This window comes from Phacochoerus africanus, chromosome 14 (assembly GCF_016906955.1).
Source record: "Phacochoerus africanus isolate WHEZ1 chromosome 14, ROS_Pafr_v1, whole genome shotgun sequence".
In the NCBI taxonomy this organism is placed as follows: domain Eukaryota; kingdom Metazoa; phylum Chordata; class Mammalia; order Artiodactyla; family Suidae; genus Phacochoerus; species Phacochoerus africanus.
This window is the reverse complement of record NC_062557.1, coordinates 20,667,572-20,691,588: the sequence shown is the minus strand read 5'-3', so window position 1 is coordinate 20,691,588 and position 24,017 is coordinate 20,667,572. Positions and strand designations below refer to the sequence as shown.

The following is a 24,017-nucleotide window of genomic DNA, read 5'->3' as shown; positions in this document are numbered from 1 at the left end:
TTAGAAGTCTATTTAGTTATTACACTTCTTAAAATAACATTAGTTGAAGGCCAGGAAAAGGCCACTTGCTTCAGTCACTGAAACAATACTATACATACTCGTTTCAAGGATAGTCTTCTAGAACCACAAGGCCCCATATAACTCAAACTCCAACATTTCTATTAAAAGTGATCTACCACTTTAAAATCACCCAGGAGGGTCAAGGAAGAGTTTTACAGCTGAGGATGATTCCTCCAAAGTTCTACTACCATCCTGGGCTATGCATCAGATCCGAGCCACAGTGGTGACCTATAAGGTGACCTATAAGCTGACCTATAAGCTGTGGCAATGCCGATCCTTTAATCCACTGTGCTGGCTGGTTTGAACCTACATCCTGGTGCTGCAGAGACCCTGCAGATCCCATTGCACCACAGCGGGAACTCCCTCCATGACATTCTGTATCCCTTTTAGGTGAGGTCAGACAATCTGCTGTGGTTACTGCTTAATAGATGGGGTTCTATACCATATGAACCTATGGCAACCCCTCTTGAAAGCTCTGACATTCAAAGCTCCACATAACACATTTTCACTCTTAGTGCTGTGCATTTTCTAGGTATTGGGGAGGAAAACAGAAAGCAGTAGCTCCATTTTTCTGTTAAATGCACCTTTGTTGTGGTAGTTGTTGTTAAGACTCCTTCCAAAGCAGCTAAACCTTGAAGAGAGCCGGGAAGATTCAGGAATGTTTTGCCTTTCTAACTGGGTAGTCAGGCTGAGCTCAGGAAAGTTGTCATGAAGTAGTAGAATGGGTCAAAGACAAACCACATGGCTTCTGATGCTCGCCTTTATCTGTTTAAAATAAAAATGTCACACTGCAAGAAGGTTAACATGTGGACCTAATTTTGAAAATACAAACAGGAAGCACCCCCACCCCAATATTACCATTTAAAAAAAAAAAAAAAAAAAGGAAACCAAACCTCAAAGATACCTTCCAAGGAAGTCATGGGTGTGACCAAAACTAACAAAAGTAATAAAACGTCATCTGAAAACCTGAAACCACCAAAAGTGAGGGTCTCCTTCAATCAACTAAAAGTCTAACACCTGTATATTATTCCTTTCTTTGTTTAGTAAAAATAGCATAGACTTAGATACGTAAAATCTTCTCCAAACTGGCTTAGGGTTTTTAGTAGAAAAGGATCATCCCTAATAAGAAAGCATCCAATGTCCACAGTCTACTTAAAATAAAGACATGACAATTAAGAGAATGCAATTAAAAAAAATTAATCAATGTGATGCTCACGATTTATATATTTATTTTTGCTTTTTAGGGCCACACTTGAGGCATATGGAAGTTCCAGGCTAGGGGTCTAATCGGAGCTGTAGCTATCGGTCTACATCACAGTCACAGCAACACAGGATCCGAGCTGCGTAGGCGACCCACACCACAGCTCACGGCAACGCCAGATCCTTAACCCACTGAGCGAGGCCAGGGATCAAACCCACAACCTCATGGTTCCTAGTCGGATTCATTTCCGCTGCGCCACGACGGGAACTCCAATGCTCACAATTTAAATGTACAAAAAAACTGTCTGATCAATGGAAACTAGATTGTTAAATCTGACTTTCTTATTCGCAGAAACAAGCATAAAACTGTTGTGTTTCCAACATTGCAGGGGAAAAAAATACTTCTGATTTTAGAACAGTTCTATTAACAAAGCTCAGATTTAAAGAAAAATCTTTTCCTTTAAACACCACACACAACTGGGGCCAGTGATACTTTAGAACAAACTTTTTTAAACATTATTTTTATTAAGAAGTGCCAACGTTAAAGTATTTTGATACTTTCCCTTGCGGTAAAAGGGCATCTGTCTGAAGAGCTCAGTAACCTAGAATTGTCAGATAATATTTAAAAAGAATAAGTTTCAAATGTGCCAAACAAATTAATAAGAAACAGGAGGTGTTGGGGTTTTGTTTTTGTTTGTTTTCTTTTTTTCTTGGTTTTTTGTTTTCGCTTCCGCTGGTAGGAATAATGTGGCAATCTACACTCTCATAGAAGGGGGAAAATGTGTCACTGGTAAAACATCTAGAAATCTGGGGACACGATGACATACACGTTTGCAGGGCTCTAGAAGAGTTAAGCTTCCCTTGAGTCTACCTTCAACCTGTAATCTAATCTTGAGCATGTTATTTACCTATTTGTAACACCTCCTTTTATAGTAAGACTACCTGTATCACCTCCCTACCCAAGAACAAGCCAAATGAACCACAAGCACGTTTATAAACCGAAATCCAACACAAATCACAAATAATTTGAACAGCCCTTGAAATGATGTGAATATAACAACAGCACTTGACACAAACTGACATAAGTACCCCAAGAGCAACAAATGATACCTTTTAACTAGTCTTGATGTGGTTTTTGCATATGTAAATACATTTTAAAAAAATCAATTGAGAGTAAGAAAATGAAGACGAAATGAGAAGTTGGGGCACAATAGGAAGTTCAGACCAAAATATTTATGTCGTAACACTCCAAACAATGATAGCACTTTTTCCCCCTTCTATCCTATATATCATGAAGTACTTATTTAAGAAACATAGCCACCTTCAATTTCTTAACATGATCTATATTCATATCCTGCAGGCAAAAATGTGAATCCTGACTAGTGAGAAGGTGGGACAATTCATTTAGTTGGGTATACAGCAAAGATTTTGTGCAGTGCAGCTCCAAGTTATGCAATAACCAAACTGCTGGTGATAGAAATCAACTCTTGTTTTGTTTTCTGATGTTTTGCTTTTTTAAAAAAAGATCTCTCCATTACCTCCCTGTGTCTCAATCAGGTGCTTGAAATTTTCATCTTCCCAAGGCTACAGAAAACAAGTAACCTCCTCGATAACACTTACCGGACCAAAAGTATGGTGTTGTTTTGGTTAAACATGAGAGACATCACAAACTGTCACATAATTTTTTTCTTAAAATCAGCAGCCCCTTCACCCATTGATGCTATCAATCCTAACAACTGTGATCTTCCATGAGATGGAAGTTGGTACCAAAACAAACGAAAACCCGAAGCCTTGGAATAAAGTCAGTCAACAGAAATCCAGCATTTGAAATTATCAGAACTGATCTAATGTTGCGGTGTTACAAAAATGAAATTAGAAAAACATGAAAAGCACACTAAATAAAATATACGTCCTCTTCTAAGAACTAGAGCCAGTGAATATAAACAATGTAATCAATATAAGCAAATGAACAATAACAGAAAAATGTTGAGGAAAGAGGCAAAGTTCTATTATTTTAACCTAGTGATAACAAAATATTGAGGTAATACACTCAACAGCTGAAAGCTTATTATGGCCCAGGCGCCTATCCAACCACTTTGGAAACCTAAGATACAAGCGGATGATAAACACCATTTGAAGACTGAAAAAAAAGGACCTAAGCTCAGTTTAATAATTTGGTGACACACTAGCCCTTTCAAGGGGCACTCCCCGAGGACATTCTAGGAACAATTTATGTAACTGTATTTAGGCAAAGATCTACTACTTCTCGGTCCTTTGGGAAGAGCACTGAATCGAGAGTCCTCAGACCGACATTTCAGTTCCTGAGGTCCTAAACAGCTGTGAAAACGAAGCAGGCCACCTATCTGGCCTCAGTTTCCTCATTCGTACAATAAAAGAATGTAGCATTACCGCCGGGGCCCTTTCCAGTCCTAACATTCTACGACCCACTTTAAGCGCTATTTACTTGATGCCACGGTATGGCAGGACTACAAGGGTCAAGAAGAAAAAAGATCCGGCATGGCTTTGGGGGGGGAAAGAAAGGATCGCTATCTATTTGCCCTTAAAATTCCTGTGGTTCTCCTGAATCCCCTCTTCCTAAAAGCTGGCGCTTGTTTTTCTTCCTCGCCTTTTCCATCACTGCTGGCTACAAGTGTCTGCAAACGCCTCTTGCTCCACACAAGTTCTTTCCTCTTTGATCCGCCTGACCATCTTGCCAGATTCCTTTAGCCTCAGACCAGCTTTGGTGACACAACGGCTCCCCTTCCGACTCTGTGTATCTACCCCCAGCACCAGAAGCACTTTTTAACTCTTTATTCCCGGCTGAAAAAAGGAATGCGCTGCATCCCACCGACACACGCACAAGCCCGGGCCTGGCGGGTCCTGACGAGGGATTCTGCACCCCAGAGCCTGGGATCCAAGTGTTTGTGTTTGTTATCTGGACTCCTTAAAAGGCACCTTTCCTTGAAGCCTGGCTAATATCCTCCCACCCCACCGGGCACTCCTGGGCTCATCCCACCCTCCAGGAGTCGCAGATACCTTTTCCGAAAAAAGGAGGAAAAGCGAGGAGCCGGCAGGGGCTATTCGGAACTGCAGCACCAAGGTGCGAGGGGACTGACGGCGACCCTTTCGCTCTCCAGGGTCGGCGCCGGGGTCCCCCGCACGCCTGCCCCGACACGCTCTCGCACAAAGTCTCTGTCCTCTCCCCCTTCCGCCCCGCCGCAGCCTCCACACGACGCCCCTCGCGCGGCCCCAGCCGTCGCCCCCCGCCGCCCCCCTCGCTCAGCGCGCGGCCCCCGCGCCCGCCCTCCCGGCCCGGGGAGCGATGGCGGCGGTGCGGCCCTGCTGGGCGTCTGGACAGCCAGGGCGCGGGGCCCCGCCCGGGCGGGCTCCCCGGTCTCCCTCCGCGGGCCCCGAGCCCCGCGTTGGCCCTTCAGCTCGTACCTCGCTCGGCCCCTCGGGCGCCAGCGGCTGCCTCCCGCCCGCTCTCTGGCTCGCCCGCTCGCTCGCTCCCTCCCTCGGCCGGGCCGCCGCGCTTTGTCGCCTGCGCTCAGTCCCGCCCGGGGTGACGGCTCCGGCCGCCGACTCTCCTCGCGCCGGAGCCCACGGGGGCGCGCGCGCCGCTCGCTCGCGGAGGCCGGGCCGCGCGCGTCGTCCGCAGCCCAGAGCGCGCCCCGCGCCGGCGCGCGCCGCTTCCTGGTTCCGCCTGGCGCGCGCGCGCGCGAGCCCCGTGGTCCCTGGCCTCTCGCGCCGCGGCCGCCCTGGAGAGACCCGGAACCCTCTCTGCGCGTTCTGGAGAAAGCGGCGCCGCGCGCAGCCCCTCTTCGCGGAACTCCCGCCGCTTTGCGGCTCGGCTCCCCCGCCGGGTCTGCCGGCCGCGAGCACATGTTGCTTTGTTTGGGTAGGGTCAGTTCGGCCAGACTGTTGTGGTCGTGTTGATTGGCACCCCCCGACTGCGACCCGCCCACCTCCCTACGCCAGGGCTGAGGCCCGCGTTCGGGGTCCTGTCCTTCCCAGGCTGCGGTCAGAAGTCCACCTCTGCCCCATCAATAATTATCCCGGATTTGCTCCCTGGAGGGCGTTTCAGCCAGGGCTCTGGCTGCTTACCACAGAGACCAGCAAGCAGAAAGCCTGCAGGGACACAGCCGGAGTTTACACTGGCCCTTGCGGAGTAGATCCATCGTCTGTTCCCGAGTGAATCTATGGGGGACAGAGGCATCTGAGACCATCTCCCTCTCTGGGGAATCGTGCTAGCTCCTACCAGAGGAGCTGCGGGGGGCGGGGGGGGGGGGCTCTCTGCTCTATCCGGAGAAAGAAGAATAAGCAGGATCAGCTCTGTAGGATCCAGAGGCAAGGTAGTCTCTGAGAGCCTTTTGCATGTAATGGGGAGGGAGTGTAGTATCTGAAAAGGCCGCCTGAGTCACCCATTCCAGCTACATCTCTGGAGCTGGCCAACGGTTTCCCCGGCAACCCTCCAAGGGCCAGCACCAGAAGCAAGGCATGTCAGATCTCCAGAAACCCAGCTGCAGGGGCCAAAGGAGGAGAGGGACCCCCACACATACACACAGAGCGTCCCTTCCCTACAGTCTGAAAATCTTCCTGTCCAGAGAGGACCAAGATCTGCAAGTCCTCACATTCTCCCATAATCCTTTGGCAGCCCTTCCCAGCAACCTTCCCTTCACCTCCAGAATAACACCAGCCACAAAGGTCTTTGTGTGTGCAGCTGATCACAAACTCTTTCTCCCCCACCCAGGCTACTTCTTTTATCCCACACTCTGGGCCAACACCTGGCACGGTGCTTTGCGCGGAGTAGGTACTGGGAGCTTGGAGGCCAGAGCAGGAGGACAGGCTGGAGCAGGAAGCTGGACGGAAGCACCAGCCCTGAGCTCTCTGGCAACCCCTCTGACAGTCACTGCACATGAGGTTTCGACATTTGGGTACACTGCTCTTTTTTGGAAGCTTTCATACCTGCACACATGCCCTTCCCCCTGCCTGGAATTTCCAGCCACTCAATGGCTGCCCTTTGGCGACACTTGCTCCAGGCAGCACGAACCTCGCCCTCCCTGTTTGTTTCCAGCCACGCATTTACGCTCCTACTATGGCACCTCTCGTGCTGAAGGACAGTTTCTTGTTTGCATGGCTCTCTATCCCCAATGGCACACACTATCCCATTCACCTTTCAATCCTCCCACACCGCACCCAGCCCAGAGCAGACACTCAATAAATATTTGAGGAACAAACCCTACGTTCTAGGAATAGAAATGGAAACCAGGAGGACTACATAGTAATTAAAAGCATAGAATCTAAAACCAGCTCACCATCAACTCCATGAGCCATGTGACCTTAAGCAAATTTTCTGCCTTGATTTCCTCATTATAATACAGTGACAGTGATATGACCTACCTCGTAGCATTGTTGTGAGAACTGAGTTAGTACATGCATACCGCTTCAAAGGCTGTAAAGCCCTATAGGGGTTGTTAACTGTTATTACTGTTTTTAGTAACAGTGAAGATTTATACCTCTCTTCCTAGGAATGGTCAGGTCGAGGGCTCAATCCATTTTCCTTGGGCGCGGGTGATCAGCGGCAGAGGGTGCTAGTCTGAATGCCTGGGAGGGCGGGGCAGGTATGTCACTTTATTCTCGCATCTCAGAGCACATCTCTGACTGACCACGAGGCACCAAGCTAGATCTGGCTGGCTGTGTGCACAGACACAAAGGACGGAATGTTCTAGTGACTGCTTCTACGAAACAAGAATGTTGTCAGCCTGCGAGAGCAAGGCACGTCCAAGACCTATCTTTCCCGTCTTCCAATTCAGGTGAGGTGAGATGCTACGTGGGTCTTCTGGTCCTCCTGGGCCACAGGGACATAGTCTCCTAAGTTGAGGGGACACCAGGCTGAGACAGGACACTGAAGGAGTCTTAGGAAGACCGAAACTGAACAGGAAGCTAGGATCCAGGGAGACCCTACAGAGAGCCGACCTAGAAAGCTCCCAGAGACCTAGCTGTGGATGCAGAGGTGTCCACTGCACAGGGAGTCAGGGTCACCCCCTAGCCCACCCTGGCCTGACCCAGGAGAGAGAGAGGCTTGAGAGAGAGCCTGGAAGTCTGTCCACGCATCCTACCTACTCTTTGCCAGGTACTGACCCCAGCCTCTTCTGTCACTTAAATGCACTAGCATGTGGCTACCTCAGAAACAGCCTCCCCCACTTCCCATCCTTCCTCCACTGAGGCTGTTTTCTGGAAACGTAGTTGAAACCACAACCATGATCCCCTCTAGCCAGCAGACCCACGATCATGTGGCTTCTCTCTCCAGAACTCTCTGTACCTCGGGAATCAGATTGGTACTGACCACAGAGCAGCCACAAAAGGACACCTGTGGGGAGTTTCCTCCTTCCTTGGGGTGCGGGGTTCTTCCCGATTAAGTCAATAAAGGCCTTGGAGTTCCTGTTTGTTGCTCAGCGGGTTAAGAACACGACGTAGTATCCATGAGGATGCGAGGTCAATCCCTGGCCTCTCTCAGCGGGTTAAGGATCTGGCATTGCCGGCACGCTGCAGCGTAGGTTGCAGATGCGGCTTGGATCCTACATTGCTGTGGCTGTGGCGTAGGCTGGCAGCTGCAGCTCTGATTCAACCCCTAGCCTGGGAACTTCCATATGCCAAGGGCGTGGCCCTAAAAAGAAAAAGAGAAAAATTAAAAAGAAGTCAATACAGGCTTCTGGAGCCTCTGACACTCAGTAGACAGAAAACAGAGACCACATCTCCATGGCCCCAGCTGGAAATTTGTCACAGCCAGTGGTTCATGGGGAGGTGTCTCTTGGTACCAGGGGTAGTGAAAAGACCTGAGTTTTACAGTTAGATCTGGATCCAAATCCCAGCTCTGCCAAATTAGCAGTTCTGTGACTTTTTTTTTTTTTTGTCTTTTTAGAGACGCACCGACAGCATATGGAGGTTCCCAGGCTAGGGGTCAAATCAGAGCTGTAGCCAATGGCCACAGCCGCAGCTACGCTAGATCTGAACCGGGTCTGCGACCTACACCACAGCTCACAGCAACCCACTGAGCGAGACCAGGGATGGAACCAGCGTTCTCATAGATACTAGTCAGATTCACCTCCGCTGAGCCACGATGGGAACTCCAGCTCTGTGACCTTACTCAAAGTACTTCATTTCTCTGAGGGCCTCAGTTTCCCTCACGTGTAGCTCACAGGAGGTATGGTTATGTTGGTAAACACAGATCTCGCCCCCTGGAGATCCTCATACGCTCTTTGTCTTGCACCCATCTGGGCTCCCTTTCAACCAGAGTTAAAGGGATGGCTCTTTGGAAAGCCTGAGGGGCCCCTGCCTGCCTTGGTCATCTTGCCCGTTCCATCCAGAGTCCTGGGGTACAGCTGTACCATCCAGAGAGGGTGGGCTGACACAGAAGAAAGAGCAGAGTGTCGCCCCAGCCAGAAACTTGGGGACTTGCCAAGTGGGTTAAGATCTCAAAAGTCAGAGTTCCTGTTGTGATTCAGTGGAAACGAATCCGACTAGCATCCATGAGGACACAGGTTCAATCCCTGGTCTCGCTCAACGGGTTAAGGATCCGGTGTTGCCCTGAGCTGTGGCGTAGGTTGCAGATGCAGCTCGGATCTGGTGTTGCTGTGGCTGTGGCCAGTGGCTACAGCTCTGATTCGACCCCTAGCCTGGGAACCTCCACATGCCATGGGTGTGGCCCTAAAAAGACAAAAAAAAGAAAAAAAAATTCAAAAGTCATCCCAGCACCAGGCAAAAACGATGCCAAGGGTGGGAAAGCAGGTCGTTAGGACCAGAGCGGGCAGAAGCCAGGGCAGCAGAGGAGATATCCTTCTGGGTCTGTGAGTCAGGATGTGTGAAAGGGAGTCGGGGCTCTGGAGCTAGAGAAAGGGAACCCCTGCATTGTCAGAGCTTGGGGGAAGCCCTATGCTGTTTTAGGGACCTTCGCTAATCCAACAGGTATTTATGAAGCCACTATTATGAAGCAAGCAGTGAGACACAGCCCTTTAGGCAGCTAATTAGAGCCCTAAGAAGTGGCTCAAAGGGCTGCAGGAGTTCAGCGGAGAAGCTATGAAGCTCTGCTGGTCCAGGTAGGTCCCTGAGCACCTGCTATGCCTTGGGCTCTGTGAGTGAGTCTTCACAGCAATCCAGGGAGGTGAGACTTGCTGTCTTCCTTTGACAAAGGAGGCTGCTCAGTTCAGAGAGGCCGACTCCTGTGCCTGCAGTCACACAGCAGGGCCAGGCTTGCATTTCAAAGAAGTGAAGTAGTTTAAATAAGGTCACACAGCTGCTAAGTCGGCAAAGCTGGGATTTGGAACCAGATCTAACTGTAAAACTTAGCTCTTTTCTCTGCTCACGCTCTGGCAGAAGTAAGCCCTGTCACTGACAGCACTCCCCCCACCCCCCAAAAAAAACCCTGGCCATGAAAAACCTCCATCCTAAGGCCCTGGAGATGTGGGATCTCTGCCTTCTTGTTGAGCGAAGGATGTCCAAAGCCTTTGCATTTTCCTCTGGGCCACACTGACCTTATGAAGATGAGGGGGACGTCACTAGGTGGCCAAGGGAGGAATGACATTCCAGGTAGATGAAATGGAGGTGGCAAAGGCTTGGAGTTGAGAGGGGACAGGGTGCTGGCGGAACTGCATGGCTGAAACACAAGGTGAAAGGGAGGCCTGTGCGTGGGACCCTCACAGCAGCAAATGAAGACCAGGCCAGTAACCAGTGGGGCAAGCATAGGCCACTGGACCATTCCTTTTTGGGTTTTTTTTAAGGTTTTTTGTTTGTTTGTTTGTTTGTTTTTTTGGCTGCACCTGCAGCATGTGGAAGTTCCCATCCAGGCATTGAACCTGTGCTACAGCAGAGACTCAAGCCACTGCCACAGTGCCAACTCCGGATCCTTAACCTGCTTCATCACAAGAAAGCTTCTGGACCATTCTTCATTTTGACTTTACATCCCCCAGCGGCTCCTGGGGCTGAGAGTGGATTTTGGAGGCCGGGGGATGGGGGAAGAAGTGGGTGGGTGGGTCTATGCAGGCAATAACCCAGGGAACAATGGGAAACAGAGACGGGGGAGCAAGGAGCCCCCTCAGGTCATAACAAAGGAAAGTGGCCAAATGGTGGGGGATGGGGGGGATGGAGATGCACAGCTCTGTCCCCCTTCCCCCCCGCCCCCGCCGCCCCCAGGGCTTGAGGTCCCCACTGGGCTGGCTAAGACACAAAAGTTTTCTTGTTGGGCTGGAAGGAGAAACTAGCTCAGTGGGAAGAGGGGCCTGCTAGTCACCGGGGATGAGATGGGAGCCAGATGCCACCCAGGGCTGCTCAGGGTAGTCACCATTCCCATCGGCTGCCCCCTGCCCCAGCTGGGTGCTGTGGCCCACCCACCTCCCAGGCCAACCCCTGCCGGGCGGCGGGTGGGCTCCTCTCCGTGGTCTTGACTGGGTAGGAAACACGCTCAGCCCAGACATTGCACCCCCTCCTCTCCCTGTCCTGCCAGCTTCTCTCCCAAGGCAGGTGGACAGGGCAGCTGGGCAAAGGAAGGCAGCCTTTCCCCTCCCACCCACTGGGTCAGGCCCACACCCCTCCCCACGCCCTTCCCAGAAACAGAGGACAGTTGCTGTGCCTCAGGCTGGAAGGCCTCGTGTTCTCTTGGCGACTTCACTGTAAGTTGACTTCCCTGAAGAGAGGCGGAGGACAGGGGACAGGGCAGGAAGGGACCCAGCGGCTCCTTTCCTTCCCTCCAATTCACATAGAATTCCTCAGCGCACACCCTCCCTCGGCTCTGTCTTCAGGGACAGGAATGGGCAGCAAGTGCCCAGGGAGGCACCAGAAAGAGGAGATTCCGGGAGAGGCAGCCATGCTGCTCGCAGGGTACAGTATATGCTGAGCATGGCTTGGGGTCTCCCTTCCAGGAGCCTTAGGGGTAGGGGCTGGGGGGTCGGTACATGCAGAGAAAGTGTGGGGGTGAAGCAGGATGCTTAACTGCCCACGGGCTTCAGCTGTCCCCTCTCTGCCGGGGCATGGAGATGCTTCCCGGAACACCTCCAGCTTTCTTGGGAAGGCTCTTCACCCCCCACCTCCCCGCTGGCTCCGGCGCAACAGGAACTCTCCTTGAAGAAGGGACTTGGAGCAGAGGAGACAAAGCCATCTCTGTACCATCTCCCCCTGCCCCCAGGGACAGTTATGTCAAGGTGACCTCAATCTGTTCTCCCCAAGGTAGGGGCATCAGCAGGGCCTCCTTCATGGCTAACCTGGTCTACAAGAGCCAGAAACAGGAATTGGAATGGGATAATTCTTCCGGTATAACTTGAGTCCACCTCCAGGTGACACGTAAGTCACACTGGCTCCTTCAACAGAGCTGGGGCAAGGACCGGTGTGGTGATAGAGGAGCCATGCTTGGTGCCGTGAAACAACCATGGGCTAGAGTGCAGACTGCGGTGTATGCTCCAGGGAAGGAAAGTTGAGACAGGTGGACTGGAGACCTTGCCCACAGAGCCAGGCAACTTGGATCCTGGTGCCAGCTGTACGCTTACTGGCCAAACTGCTGTGGACAGGACCCTTTTCTGGACTGATGAAAGGGGATGCACCTGGCTCTGACGGCCTTCGAGGTCCCTGCAAAGATCAATGGAGTTGAAGAGTTCAGTCAAGTTCGTATACGAGTGTGCCATGATTCAGTTCAGGATACGTGTACAGTATATGAACTACAGGCTAGGCTAGGGATTATCATTAGTCCTAATAAAATGTATCCAGTCTTCTTTTGGGGAGAGTATTTCCGTGATTTTTTTTTTTTTTAACGGCCGCACCTGCCACACATGGAGGTTCCCAGGCCAGGGATCGAACCTGCACCTCGGCAGCGACCCAAGCTGCTGCAGTCAGGTTCTAAACCCACTGTGCCACAGCAGGAACTCCCTGTGAGATATTTTTTTAATCCTCCTCATTCCCCCTACAATGCTATGACTTCGAATTGGGGATGAGGGACAGTTAGGGATGGCGGCCTGGGGCCCCAGCTCAGTCCAGACACCAGGCAGTTTCTGATCTTCCTGAATCCCATTCCCTCGGCCTCAGTTTTCTCCTGTGTAGTCTGGGCCCTTAAAACCACCAGGGTGCTTTGTGGTGGGAAATAGCAGAGCCCAAACCAGGGGACTGAAAGCAAAGAGAAACCCCAAATTTGACATTTCCGGGTACTTGCGTTATCAGGAGCCACGACCACAGTCACCTCTGCCCCCAACGCGACTCTGACACGCTACCCTCCTCCACTTTCTTGGTTGGCCTTTGCCCATCCTGGGAGAGCTCCAAAGCTCCTCCCCTCCCGCAGCATCTCAGAAGGAGAGCAGAAGCCCAAAGAAATGGAGAGCAAACCAGACAGAATCAAAGAGAAAACCAGGTAGAGACCTAGAGAGAAAGAATCAAAAGAAGGAGAATCAAAAGGCAAGAGGAGGAAACATGCCGTGAAGGACACGGGGATTCAGGGCCTCACAGAGACCAAACGGAGAGACATCCAGAGATGGCCAGGGAAACAGCTGCCCACGTTGGGCGCAGGAGGGGGGGATGGGAGGGTTCTGAAGGCACTGGGGCACACCCTTTTAGGCCAATCCCTCCCGTTTTGGTCACGGGCACCCTAATACAGATTTTTCAGGACCCAGAAGGACCCACCCTCTCGCCCAGCCCAGTCTGACCCAGCCAGATGTTTGGTGGGTGGGGCTGCCAGCTGGAGCAGCAGGCCTCTACAGGCCCTGGGGAGGAGGCTGGTGAGGTAGCTTCCTGGGAGTGGGCAGGCAGGGCCCCTACTCTGGAGCTGGCACCCCCCCCCCGACCCCAGCCTCCCCAGATGCCCAGATGGGGGTGCATGGCAAGAGTAATCCTTTGCATGCCAGATGCGGCTCAGAAGACTTGGAGACCCACGGGATCTGCTCCCATTGACTGACTTTGCCACCTGCTCACAGTGACAGGCTGGAGTGCCCAGGTGCCAAGTAGGGCCCACTCACCGTGCGGCAGTGGGTTTGGATCTGCCACTGACAGTCCTCCTGACACTGGCCAAGTAACTTCCCCTCTCCAGCCTCTGTTTCCCCGTTTGTAAAATCATCTTTTTGGTTGTTTCCAGTGCTGACACTTGACTGTCATTCCAGGTGACTCCCTAGCTGTGTGTCGGACCCTCTCTGGCCAAATCTGTTGCACAGAGGAGGGGAAGAAGGGGTGAGGGGGTAGCATGTTCCCTCATCCCTAGAGCAGGGTTTCCCCAATCCTTTTTGAACCCCTTTACCATTTCAATTTCTCTCCCCATGGTCCTCCCAACTGAGACTGCGACCACACATGGAGTGTGTGTGGCGGGGGTGGATCTGCAGCTTTAAACTTCTAGTGGTCTCTGAAATAAAAGAATGAAAATGGGGAGTTCCTGTTGTGGTTCAGCGGTAATGAGCCTGACTAGTATCCATGAGGACGATCCCTGGCCCCACTCAGTTGGTTAAGGATCCGGTGTTGCCATGAGCTGTGGTGTAGGTCACAGATGCAGCTTGGATCCTGAGTTGCTGTGGCTCTGGCATAGGCTGGCAGTTACAGCTCCGTTTTGCCCCCTAGCCTGGGAACTTCCATATGCCATAGGTGCGGCCCTAAAAAGCAAAAAGAAAAAGAGAAAAGAAACTGGGGGAAGTAGTGAGTGATGAGAAGATGGATGGGTATGGGATGGGGGAGGGAATAGAGAGAAAAGGGCAGATCCAAGAAGGAATTGGGAGGGAGGGAGGGAAGGAGGGAGGGAGGGAGAGGAGAATGATTCCCCCCAGGACACAAGGTCTTGGCCCAGCCAGCTGTGAGTGGGCAGCCAGGCTGGCCCCTCCCTTGATGCTGCCAATACCAGCTGCCAGGCAGAGGGGAGGCCCCAGAGGAGAGGGAAGCTGGGTAAAGGGAATGGAAGGCTTCCAGGGCCACCTTGCCCAACTCCACAGGCTCCGCAGAGGGGCGCTCAGGGAGGGGGCTGTGAGCCAGGCAAGGCTCAGGGAGGGTGTTCCCTGTTGTGGCCAGGCCTAGAGGCAGTGGGGAGCTTGTGAGGAGGATTCAAGACGGCCTTCCCTGGACTTTCTGAAGATAGGACCAGCCTCAGATGTGACTGGGCTCGCGTGAACTGAGGGCCAGGATCATGCACGGATCATAGTCTGCGGATCAGGCCACGTGCCCACGGTGGGACCCCTTCCCCGCTCTGCACTCCACTTCTCATCTGCAAAATGTCAGGGGGCTGAGCATTTGACTGCCAGGGTTCGTTCTTGTTTCTACTGCAGCGGGTGAGTGCACAGTGGTGGGAGTGGTGGAAGGAGGGTGATGGGGCCCTCTGGGTGAGCTGGCTTCTCTGGAATCCCCAGTCTTTCCCCTGGCCAGGGCTTCGCCACTGAGATCACAAAAGCTGCGTCCCCAACCCACGTAAACACACACGCGTGCGCGCGCGCGCGCACACACACACACACACACACACATTAAAATTTTGAGTCTAGAGATTCAAGAGGTGACATAAGCTGGGGCTGCAGGCATCTCCAGCCGGTCCAACCCTTCCCTCCTCCCTTTTTACAGATGCGAAAACTGAGGCTGTGCTTTGGAATTTCCAGAGCCCGGGATTTCCCAGTCCTCCCACCCCCATCCTCCAGCCACCGCTTCGCCTCTTGCCCAGCACGGGCCGCGGCCGCTCCGCGGGGCCGCAAGCGAGGGCAGGCTGGGACTCCCGGGGGGACCCCGCCGTCGGGGCAGCCCCCACGCCCGGCGCCGCCCCGCCTTGCCTCGCCGCCTGAGGCCCGGGGAGCCAGCCACCGAGGGCGGAGGCAGGGAGAAAGCGACCGAGGCTGGGAGGGGTGGTAGCGAGAGCTCGCGCGCTGTGTATGGTCTATCAGAGGCAGCTGACCTTTGAGGAGGAAATCGCTGCTCTCTGCGCCTTCCTGTAGTAACAGCCGCTGCCGCCGCCGCCGCCGCCGCCGCCGCCGCCAGGAGCCCGGGCCGGGAGCGAACGCCGGCCCCGCTGCCGGACGGCTCGGCGCGACCAGGTGGGTGGCCCGGCCGCGCGTCCCCGGCGGCGCGCGCCGAGAGGGGGCACTCGGCTGCTGCCCGGGCCCCCGCGCTCCGGGCCCCGGAGCCCGACGGCCGGCGGCGGCGTGCCGGGAACGGTCCCCGGGACCGAGAGGGAGTTTCGGCGCAGCGCTCAGCGCGGACGGGAGACGGGGGACGCAGAGGGAGGGAGGGGTCGAGGGTGGGCGCCGTCCCCGCCTGCATGGGCAGGGGGCGCTGTCGGACCGGCCAGCGGGAGACCGCGGGCACAGCTCAGGGGGTCGCAGCCCCAGAGAAGGAGCGTCTGCTTCCCCAGCTCTCGCCCCTTCGCGACCCCAGCCATGGGCCCGCCGTGACGGAGCCATCCAGTGGGAACCGTCGGTGGCGTGGCCCTCACTTTGGGCCAGAATATCCCCGGTTCCCAGAAACGGGGACTCAGGAGTTCGAGGCAGGGGAGGGGGATTCTTGCAGCCTTCCCTAGAGGGCCCGTGGGCCTCCGCCGGCAAGTTTCTCTTTCAGTTTTTAAGCTGTTCCCCCCCGGGGAAGCCCCGGTGGGGCGAGGGGAGAGGAAGAGGGGGAGGGCACCTGACTTTCGGGAGCCCCTCCCCAAGCCTCAGCGGGTTCCTTGCTGGAGGGAAGGGCGGCCTTCCCCTCCTCACCATCTTTCTTCCCGCACAGGAAAGCGTGTCTGTGAGAGGGGAGGGGCCTGGCCAGACCGCGGTCCAGGGGTGGGTGGGCATGGCAGGGCCAAGGCCAGGCCCAGCCCTCGCCTCTGCCAAGGAGGCGCCTCTTCAGCCCTCTGCTCACCCTAGGTGAAGGGACATGGCGGGCTGGATCCAGGCCCAGCAGCTGCAGGGAGATGCCCTGCGCCAGATGCAGGTGCTGTACGGACAGCACTTCCCCATCGAGGTCCGGCATTACTTAGCGCAGTGGATCGAGAGCCAGCCGTGGTAGGTGCCCCTGCCCCTGGCCTTTCTCTGCGGGTCCCTGCCATCCAGGCTTTTAGGTCTCCTCTTTGTGCTTTGGTGTGATTCTGGTGCTGCCAGTCCCTCTTGGTGCGGAAGAGGCGGTGTCCCTGGGAAAGGGGAACGGGGAAATGGGAGTCTGGGAGGGGAGAGGGGATGTTTCTAGACTCTGATGCTTGTGGAGCTGCCAGGAACAAGTTTTGTGGGCGAGAGCCTGGATTTCCACGTCCCTCTGGGTGCCTGACCTCCCTGCCCAAGGATGTGCCACAGTAGGCTTCTTTCTCCTGCCCTTCCCTAAGGGATGCCATCGACGTGGACAATCCCCAGGACCGAGCCCAGGCCACCCAGCTCCTGGAGAACCTGGTGCAGGAGCTGCAGAAGAAGGCAGAGCACCAAGTGGGGGAAGATGGGTTCTTACTGAAGATCAAGCTGGGGCACTACGCCACGCAGCTCCAGGTGGGCGTGAGCTCTGGGCATCTGCAGAGAAGTGATGTCCGCCTTCTCATCCAGCCCCAGAACCCCTGGGGTTTTTTTTTTGTTTTTTTCCCTGGTTTGGCCGCTGACTCACCATTTGACCCTGAGCTTATCGGCAACTTTTCGGTGCTTCAATTTCCCCCACCCCCTCTTTCTAAATCAGACCTGTCAGAGCCCTTTAGCATATTACAGAGCCAGGGGTGGGGCGTGTTTGTCCTCCAGGAGAAGGGGGCGGGTGAGACTGCATTCTGAGCCGATCATGCAGAAGGGATAGAGGTAGACTGAGTCCAGATTCTATTGTCAGAGAGAGGAATACCAACAGGTTCTGGAAATGAGGGAACAAGGCAACCGGGCATCTCTCTGGGGCTGTTGTAAAGAGCTGTGGAAGGGGAGTAGGAAGGGAGCAGCGGTGTCCTGGAGGTGAGACCTGGATCAAGGAGCCTTGAATTGAGGGCTGAGATGTCAGTGGAGCTTCTCCTTCAGTGGGGATGTGTGGGGGAGGAGTAGAGGGGAGAGAGGAAGCTTTTGTGGAAGCAGGAAAGGGGTGTGAGTGGTAACCAGAGTTGAGCATTTATTGGAACTCACTTGAATTTTTAGAGAACCCTTCTTAAATACAAGCAGCAGAGTGCCAGGGAAATAAAAAGTCCATCCCAGAAGAGGGAGGAAACAGGAGAAAGCTGGGGGCGGGGGGGAGAAGCAAAATAGGAACCCAGGGCCAGGATTTTAGTGGAAAGTACCTTGACCTTGGCATTAGATGCCCAGAGTTTTGAGTCATCCGCTCACTCACTTGTTTGCCTCTGGACAAGTACTTAACCTTTCTGAGCATCATTTTTCTCATTGGTGAAATGAGAATAATAGTTTCTGCTTATGTCACAGGGTTTCTCTGAGGCACAAGTGAAAGGAGACGGCCGATGGGAAGTGCTTTGTAAACTGTGGGTTTCTAATGCACTGCAAACCAAATATGAAGATTTGGGAGGGGACATCGAGTCAAGAGACAGAGGCGGTCTAGGGAAAGCGGGGGCAGGGGCTGGAGGGGAAGAGGTGGGAGTGTCACACCGATGGGCATGGTGGGAGCAGAGGGTGGCCACTGGTAGCTGCTCTCGGATTCTTTCAGAACACGTATGACCGCTGCCCCATGGAGCTGGTCCGCTGCATCCGCCATATTCTGTACAACGAACAGAGGCTGGTCCGAGAAGCCAACAATGTGAGTGTCCTGTGGGCTTGGGGAGAGGAGTTGGGATGTTCTTCCACCCGCCCTTCCCTCCAGGCACAATTGCATATTGTAAACACTGACAAGAGAAAGCACCAAAGATACTGTGAGAGGCAGTATCACCTGCAGGTGTAAAGTGATCCCTGGCTTTAGTCCCTGGATCTGCTAGCTATGTGACTTAAGCAAGGTTTTTTTGTTTGTTTTTGTCTTTCTAGGGCCATACCCGGGGCATATGGAGGTTCCCAAGCTAGGGGTCGAATCAGAGCTGTAGCTGCTGGCCTACACCACAGCCACAACAACATGGGATCTGAGCCACATCTGCGACCACAGCTCATGGCAACGTCGGAGCTTTAACCCACTGAGCGAGGCCAGGGATCGAACCTGCAACCTCATGGTTCCTAGCCGGATTCGTTTCTGCTGCGCCAAGACGGGAACTCCTTGACCAAGTTTTTTAACCTCTCGAGCCTCAATTTTTTTTCAGCTATAAATGGGGGTGGTCATAGTATCTGTCTTTTAGGGTTATTGTGAGGATTAAACGAGATCCTGTGTGGGCAAAGCACAGACAGTCGCATGAAACAGCAGAGGAAGCCCTCAAAACACACATACACATCTGGAAACTCACTCTGTGTCAGAGATGGCATGGCAAATCATCAGGGGAAAATACTTGGCACTCAGTAAATGAGGCAGGGGCCAAAGAAAAAATATTCTCTTGTGGGGTCTGTAAGGAGAAATGAAGCCAAGGTCTGCGTCAGGAGAACTAACCCAGGCGAGCGCAGACAAGTGAGGCCCAGGGAGGCGGAGCAGGGACTTGCTCCCCAGGTTCTGAAATCATAAAGGCATTGGACATTGACTTGGACAGCGGTACAGGTGGTGTATTATCTGCAGGAAAGCAAAATGAATTTCATAAAATAATATCCCCTAGGTAAAGGTAAAGACTGCAGTAGAGGAGTCCCTGCCGTGGCTCAGTGATCAACGAATCTGACTAGCATCCATGAGGATGCAGGTTCGATCCCTGGCCTTGTTCAGTGGGTTAAGGATCCAGCATTGCCGTGGCTGTGGCCTAGGCCAGAAGTTACAGCTCCAATTGGACCCCTAGCCTGAGAACCTCCATATGCTTTGTGTGTGGCCCTAAAAAAAAAAAAAAGAAAAAAAAAAAAAAAGACCACAGTAGTGTGCCTAGAGCACAGGTCATATCTATTATTTATTTGCTGTGGTGGACACTGATTTTAGAAATTTGACAGTTTATTCAGTAAACATTTACTGAGGTCCTGCTGTGTGTCTGACACTGGACCAGGACTAGATATAGTCCTAGTCCCCACCTAAGGGGAATTCAGGGGACAGTGGATCCCCTAAGCACCAGCTGAGTGCTAAGGGAAAATATATGGAAAAAGATTCCAACTTTGGTTGGGGCTGGCTGGCCAGTGGTGGGGAGGGGTCCCAAGGAAAGGGATGCCTGGACCGGGTGGAGGGGAAAGAGGGAGGAAGGCGGAGGGATGAGTTTTCTAGCCAAAAGTAACAGCAGTGGATGTGAGAGCAGGAAGACACAAGGCAGCTTATCATATTCGAAGACTTGTAAGTGGTCAGAGCTCACGGGGAGAAGGGAGCCAACTGGGGAGCCCTGATAGGAAAAACCCTGGAGAGGGGAGTTCCCATGGTGGCTCGAAGGGTTAAGGACCTGACATTGTCTCTGTGAGAATGTGGGTTCGATCTCTGGCCTTGCTCAGTGGGTTAAGGATCCTGCCTCGGCTGCAGCTCCAATTTGCCCCCTAGCCCAGGAATTTCCATATGCCACACGTGCAGCCACAATCAATCAATAAATCAATCAGTCAGAGAGAGAGCAGAAGCCAGGTCACAAGTGTCAACTGGTACAACCCTTGACTTTGTTAAATTCCAGAGCTACCTGTAAATGTACTTATGAATTTGGCTCCAAATCAGAAATACACACCTATGATGTGTCATCATGGTTGGGGGGGAAAGTCCTTCTCCCACCAAGCTGTTTTCGAACACCTCTGACATCCTGGGCCTTGGGGATTTCGTGGCGCACAAGCCAGACAAGGCCCCAGCCCTCAGGGACTTCACGTCCTAGTGCAAGGAGGCCAACAAGAAAGAAGGTCATGGAAGAACAAAACACTTTTTTTTTTTTTTAAAATGATGGTTGCCTTGGAGTTCCTGTCGTGGCTCAGTGGTTAACGAATCTGACTAGGAACCATGAGGTTGCGGGTTCGATCACTGGCCTTGCTCAGTGGGTTAAGGATCTGGCATTGCCATGAGCTGTGGTGTAGGTTGCAGACACAGCTCGGATCCCGTGTTGCTGTGGCTCTGGCGTAGGCAGGTGGCTACGGCTCCGATTAGACCCCCTAGTCTGGCAACCTCCGTATGCTGCGTGGGAGCGGCCCTAGAAAAGGCAAGAAGACCAAAAAAAAAAAAAAAAAAGATGGTTGCCTTTTACTTATTATCTATTTATTTATTTGCTTTTTAGGGTCACACCCGCAGCATATGGAATTTTCCAGGCTAGGGGTCCAATTGGAGCTACCTACAGCTCCCAGCCTAAACCACAGTCACAGCAACAAGGGATCCAAGCCACGTCTGTGACCTACACCACAGCTCACGGCAATGCCGGATCCTTAACCCACTGAGTGAGGCCAGGGATCGAACCCGCAACCTCATGGTTCCTAGTCGGATTCATTTCCACTGTGCCACGACAGGAACTCTGAACAAAATACTTCCAGTAAGGGCAGTGCTATTTTAAATCAGCCCATCAGAGAAAGCCACTCTGAAGAGGTGCCAGTTGAAGTGCCAGCCTCAGGAAAACTTAGTGCCTGAATGTCCCAGGGTGATGGAACAACAAATGCAAAGGCCCTGAGGCAGGAACATGCCTCTCTATTCAAGGATCAAAAGGTTGCTGCTGTGGAGCTGGGGGTGGGCTAGGCAGAGGCTATCATCGAGGGCAGCGGAGGCTGTGGGAAGGAGTTTGGATTTTATCCTGAGAGCAGTTCGTTGGAAAGACCCTGAAGACTTGGTTGAAGGAACAAATCAGACCAGGGCAGTTAGGTGTCTGGCTGCACAAAGCCGTTGTTGGGAATTTCTTCGTGATGCAGTGGGTTAAGGATCTGGCATTGTCACTGCTGTAGCACAGGTTTGATCCCTAGCCAGGAACCATGCTCCAGGTGCAGCTGAAAAAAACCACCAACAAAAAAGCCAAACACAAAAATTCCCATAGTGGCTCAACAGGTTAAAAACCCGACTAGCATCTATGGGGATGCGGGTTCAATCCCTGGCCTCACTCTGTGAGTTAAGGGTTGGGTGTTGCCCTGAGCTGCGATGTAGTCTGAAGACTCAGCTCAGATCTGGTGTTGCTGTGGCTGTGGCTGTGGTGTAGGCCGGCAGCTGCAGCTCCGATTCGACCCCTAGCCTAACTTCCATGTGCCGTGGCTTGTGGCCCTAAAAAGGCAAAAACCAGAGAAACCCCCAAACACAAAGCCCTTGTTGATTCCTCCACTATAACTTCATTTGGGGTCTCCAGGACACCCTCTGGGAGAGGTTCCCCCCCTCCCCTCACTCACAAGAAGGTCTTTTTTTTTTTTTTAGGGTCACACTTATGGCATATGGAAGTTCTCAGGCTAGGGGTCAAATTGGAGTTACAGCTGTTGGCCTACACCACAGCCATAGCAACACCATATCTGAGCTGCGTCTTCGATCTACCACAGCTCACGGCAATACTGGATCCCTTGACCCACTCAGCAAAGCCAGGGATCGAACCCGCGTCCTCATGGTTACTAGTCAGGTTTGTTTGTTACCACAATGGGAGCTCCAAGAAGGATGGAGTGTGTTCACATAGCCTTGTCCCCCACTGAGGTCCTGCTGTGTGAAGTGTGTTCCCATAGTCTTGTCCCCTCCTGTGTCCCTAGCACCCAGCACTGTCATGGCATCCGGTCAGTGAATGACTGAAATGAGGGGCCAACATCATTAGTAGGAAAACCCAGGGAATTCCTAGGACACGTTGAGTTCTCCAGAGAGAATTCAGATGGACCCAGAGATGGGGTTCTCTAGTAGAGGCCAGAACTGCAGTAGAAGTTTCTTCCCTGCTGGACTTCCCGTGTGGCTCACAGCATAACTACTCGGCGTTGCTTCCACAGTGGCTGTGGCTCGACCCCTGGCTGGGGGACTTCCGTATGCCGCAGGTGCAGCCACTTGTTTTGAAAAAAATTAAAAAAGAAGAAGTTTCTTCCCTGCTTTATGAAGATGCCATAGTCTGCCAGTTCACCTGATGCTTCTCCTTTCCCCACTCCACCCCAGTTCTGGCCAGTGACTCTCCTTCTGACTCAAAGTACCCTTCCTTCTTATTCTAGATTTGTCCTTTGGGGTGTAGTATTGGCCCTCCCCAAGGCCTGAGTTCTCTCCCATCCTCACTGCGCAGCTTACTGCTGCCTGCACTCTCCCCTGATCTGTCTCCAGGGTAGTTCTTCTGCTGGGATCCTGGTGGATGCCATGTCCCAGAAACACCTTCAGATCAACCAGACCTTTGAGGAGCTGCGACTGGTCACGCAGGACACGGAGAATGAGTTGAAGAAGCTGCAGCAGACTCAAGAGTACTTCATCATCCAGTATCAAGAGAGCCTGAGGATCCAGGGTGAGGCTGGCGTCAGAGGCAGTGGGTGTCTGGGAGTGAGAACTGCAGGCTTGGGACTAGGCCCAGGTCTATCTCCCCGGAACCTTCCCTGAAGCTGGGGAGGAGTACTGGTTCCCAGTGATGGCGCTCTTGCTGTGGGTCAGGCTCCAGACTAAACTCTTTGCAGGTGTTATTCAGCCCCACCTTTACAACAGCCCAAGGAAACAGGTAGTTAACAGGGCTCCTGTTTTGCAGATATTAAAACTGATGTTCAAAAAGAACATATAACTTGGCCTGGGGTTTCTTGTAAGTTGCAGAACTGGATCTTCACTAGAGATATGTCATAAAATTCCTATCCTTTATTAACCCACATTCAATGACTATCTTAAGGAACGGATCGATGCATGAATGGAAGTGGACAAAGAGTTCCCCGGCCAGAGGGAGGGGAGGTTGGGAGTCTCCCTCATTGAACCAGGTCGGCAAGAGGTGGAACTCCAGGAATGTCCCTTCTTGAGCTTCCCTGGTAGGAGTTGAAGTTGGGAGGAGGAGGCGACAATGGAACATTCTCTTGGCTCCTGGGTCTGTAGTTTGCTAATGGCTGCCATAATAAGGGTGTGGGGGAAAAAAATTAACTCAGAAGGAATTAACCCCAGGCACACGTTGAGGGATCTTAAAACATGGCTTATCTTCCTCCACTTTAAATGGACCTCACAGCTGCATCACCCCTTCCTAGGAAGAACAGGAAGGGTCAAGCTACCTTTTCCTCCATCTTTTTCTAGCTTCTTCAAGGAGAACTTTAAATCATTGGCGTCAGACCTTTCTTCTTTTCTTCTATACATCCTCAGAGCGATCCGTTTCCCTCTCAGCAATGCTTTAGCTATATCTCATCATTTCGAATATGCTGTATTTTCATTATCATTCAATTTGATATTTTTTCTTTTTTCTTTTTTTGGCCGTGGCATGCAGCGGCATTTTGTGAGAGCTTATTTCCCAGAACAGAAATTGAACCCAGGCCGCAGCAGCGAAAGCACTGAGTCCTAACCACTAGATCACCAGGGAACTCCCCGGAAATATTTTCTAATTTCTCTCCTGATTATTTTACCCATATTCAATTTAGAAGTGGTTGTTTAATTTCCAAATATTTGTTTTTTTCTAGATGTCATATCAGCATCAATTTCATTTTCATTTCATTGTTGAATTCCATTGTTTTCAGAGAACATGCTCGATATGATCTTTTAAATTTATTAAGACGTGTCAAAAAAAAAAAAAAAAAAAAAAGAAGAGAAAGGAGTTCCCATCGTGGCGCAGTGGTTAATGAATCCGCCTAGGAACCATGAGGTTGTGGGTTCGGTCCCTGCCCTTGCTCAGTGGGTTAACGATCCAGCATTGCTGTGAGCCGTGGTGTAGGTTGCTGACGCGGCTCGGATCCCACGTTGCTGTGGCTCTGGTGTAGGCTGGCGGCTACAGCTCCGATTCG

General features: G+C 52.5%; 2 protein-coding genes and 1 long non-coding RNA gene across 5 annotated transcripts in view; 1 reads left to right on the top strand and 2 right to left on the bottom strand.

Annotated features, from left to right (window-relative positions):
* The window catches only part of LOC125115138 (signal transducer and activator of transcription 5B), a 65,043-nt gene extending 60,210 nt beyond the window's left edge, over positions 1-4,833 (bottom strand). For both annotated transcript variants that reach the window (XM_047758960.1, XM_047758961.1), the window contains exon 1: positions 4,702-4,833. The gene's annotated coding sequence lies outside the window, so the exon portion shown is untranslated. The remainder of the gene's footprint in view (positions 1-4,701) is intronic.
* A 6,047-nt stretch (positions 4,834-10,880) lies between these two features.
* Positions 10,881-15,439, bottom strand: LOC125115141 (uncharacterized). Of its 2 annotated transcripts, none has more exons than XR_007131988.1 (2): positions 15,143-15,439; positions 10,881-11,874 (listed from the first exon to the last, which is right to left on the bottom strand). It is a non-coding gene; the product is annotated as an uncharacterized LOC125115141 (long non-coding RNA). The 2 variants fall into 2 exon arrangements; XR_007131989.1 differs by lacking the exon at positions 15,143-15,439 and adding an exon at positions 13,248-13,492.
* Positions 15,132-24,017, top strand: part of LOC125115137 (signal transducer and activator of transcription 5A) — a 24,073-nt gene continuing 15,187 nt past the window's right edge. The window contains exons 1-5 of the mRNA XM_047758959.1: positions 15,132-15,281; positions 16,095-16,232; positions 16,547-16,703; positions 17,836-17,925; positions 22,387-22,561. Coding sequence (XP_047614915.1) covers positions 16,105-16,232; positions 16,547-16,703; positions 17,836-17,925; positions 22,387-22,561 — 550 coding nt within the window. The 5' untranslated portion in view covers positions 15,132-15,281; positions 16,095-16,104. The remainder of the gene's footprint in view (positions 15,282-16,094; positions 16,233-16,546; positions 16,704-17,835; positions 17,926-22,386; positions 22,562-24,017) is intronic.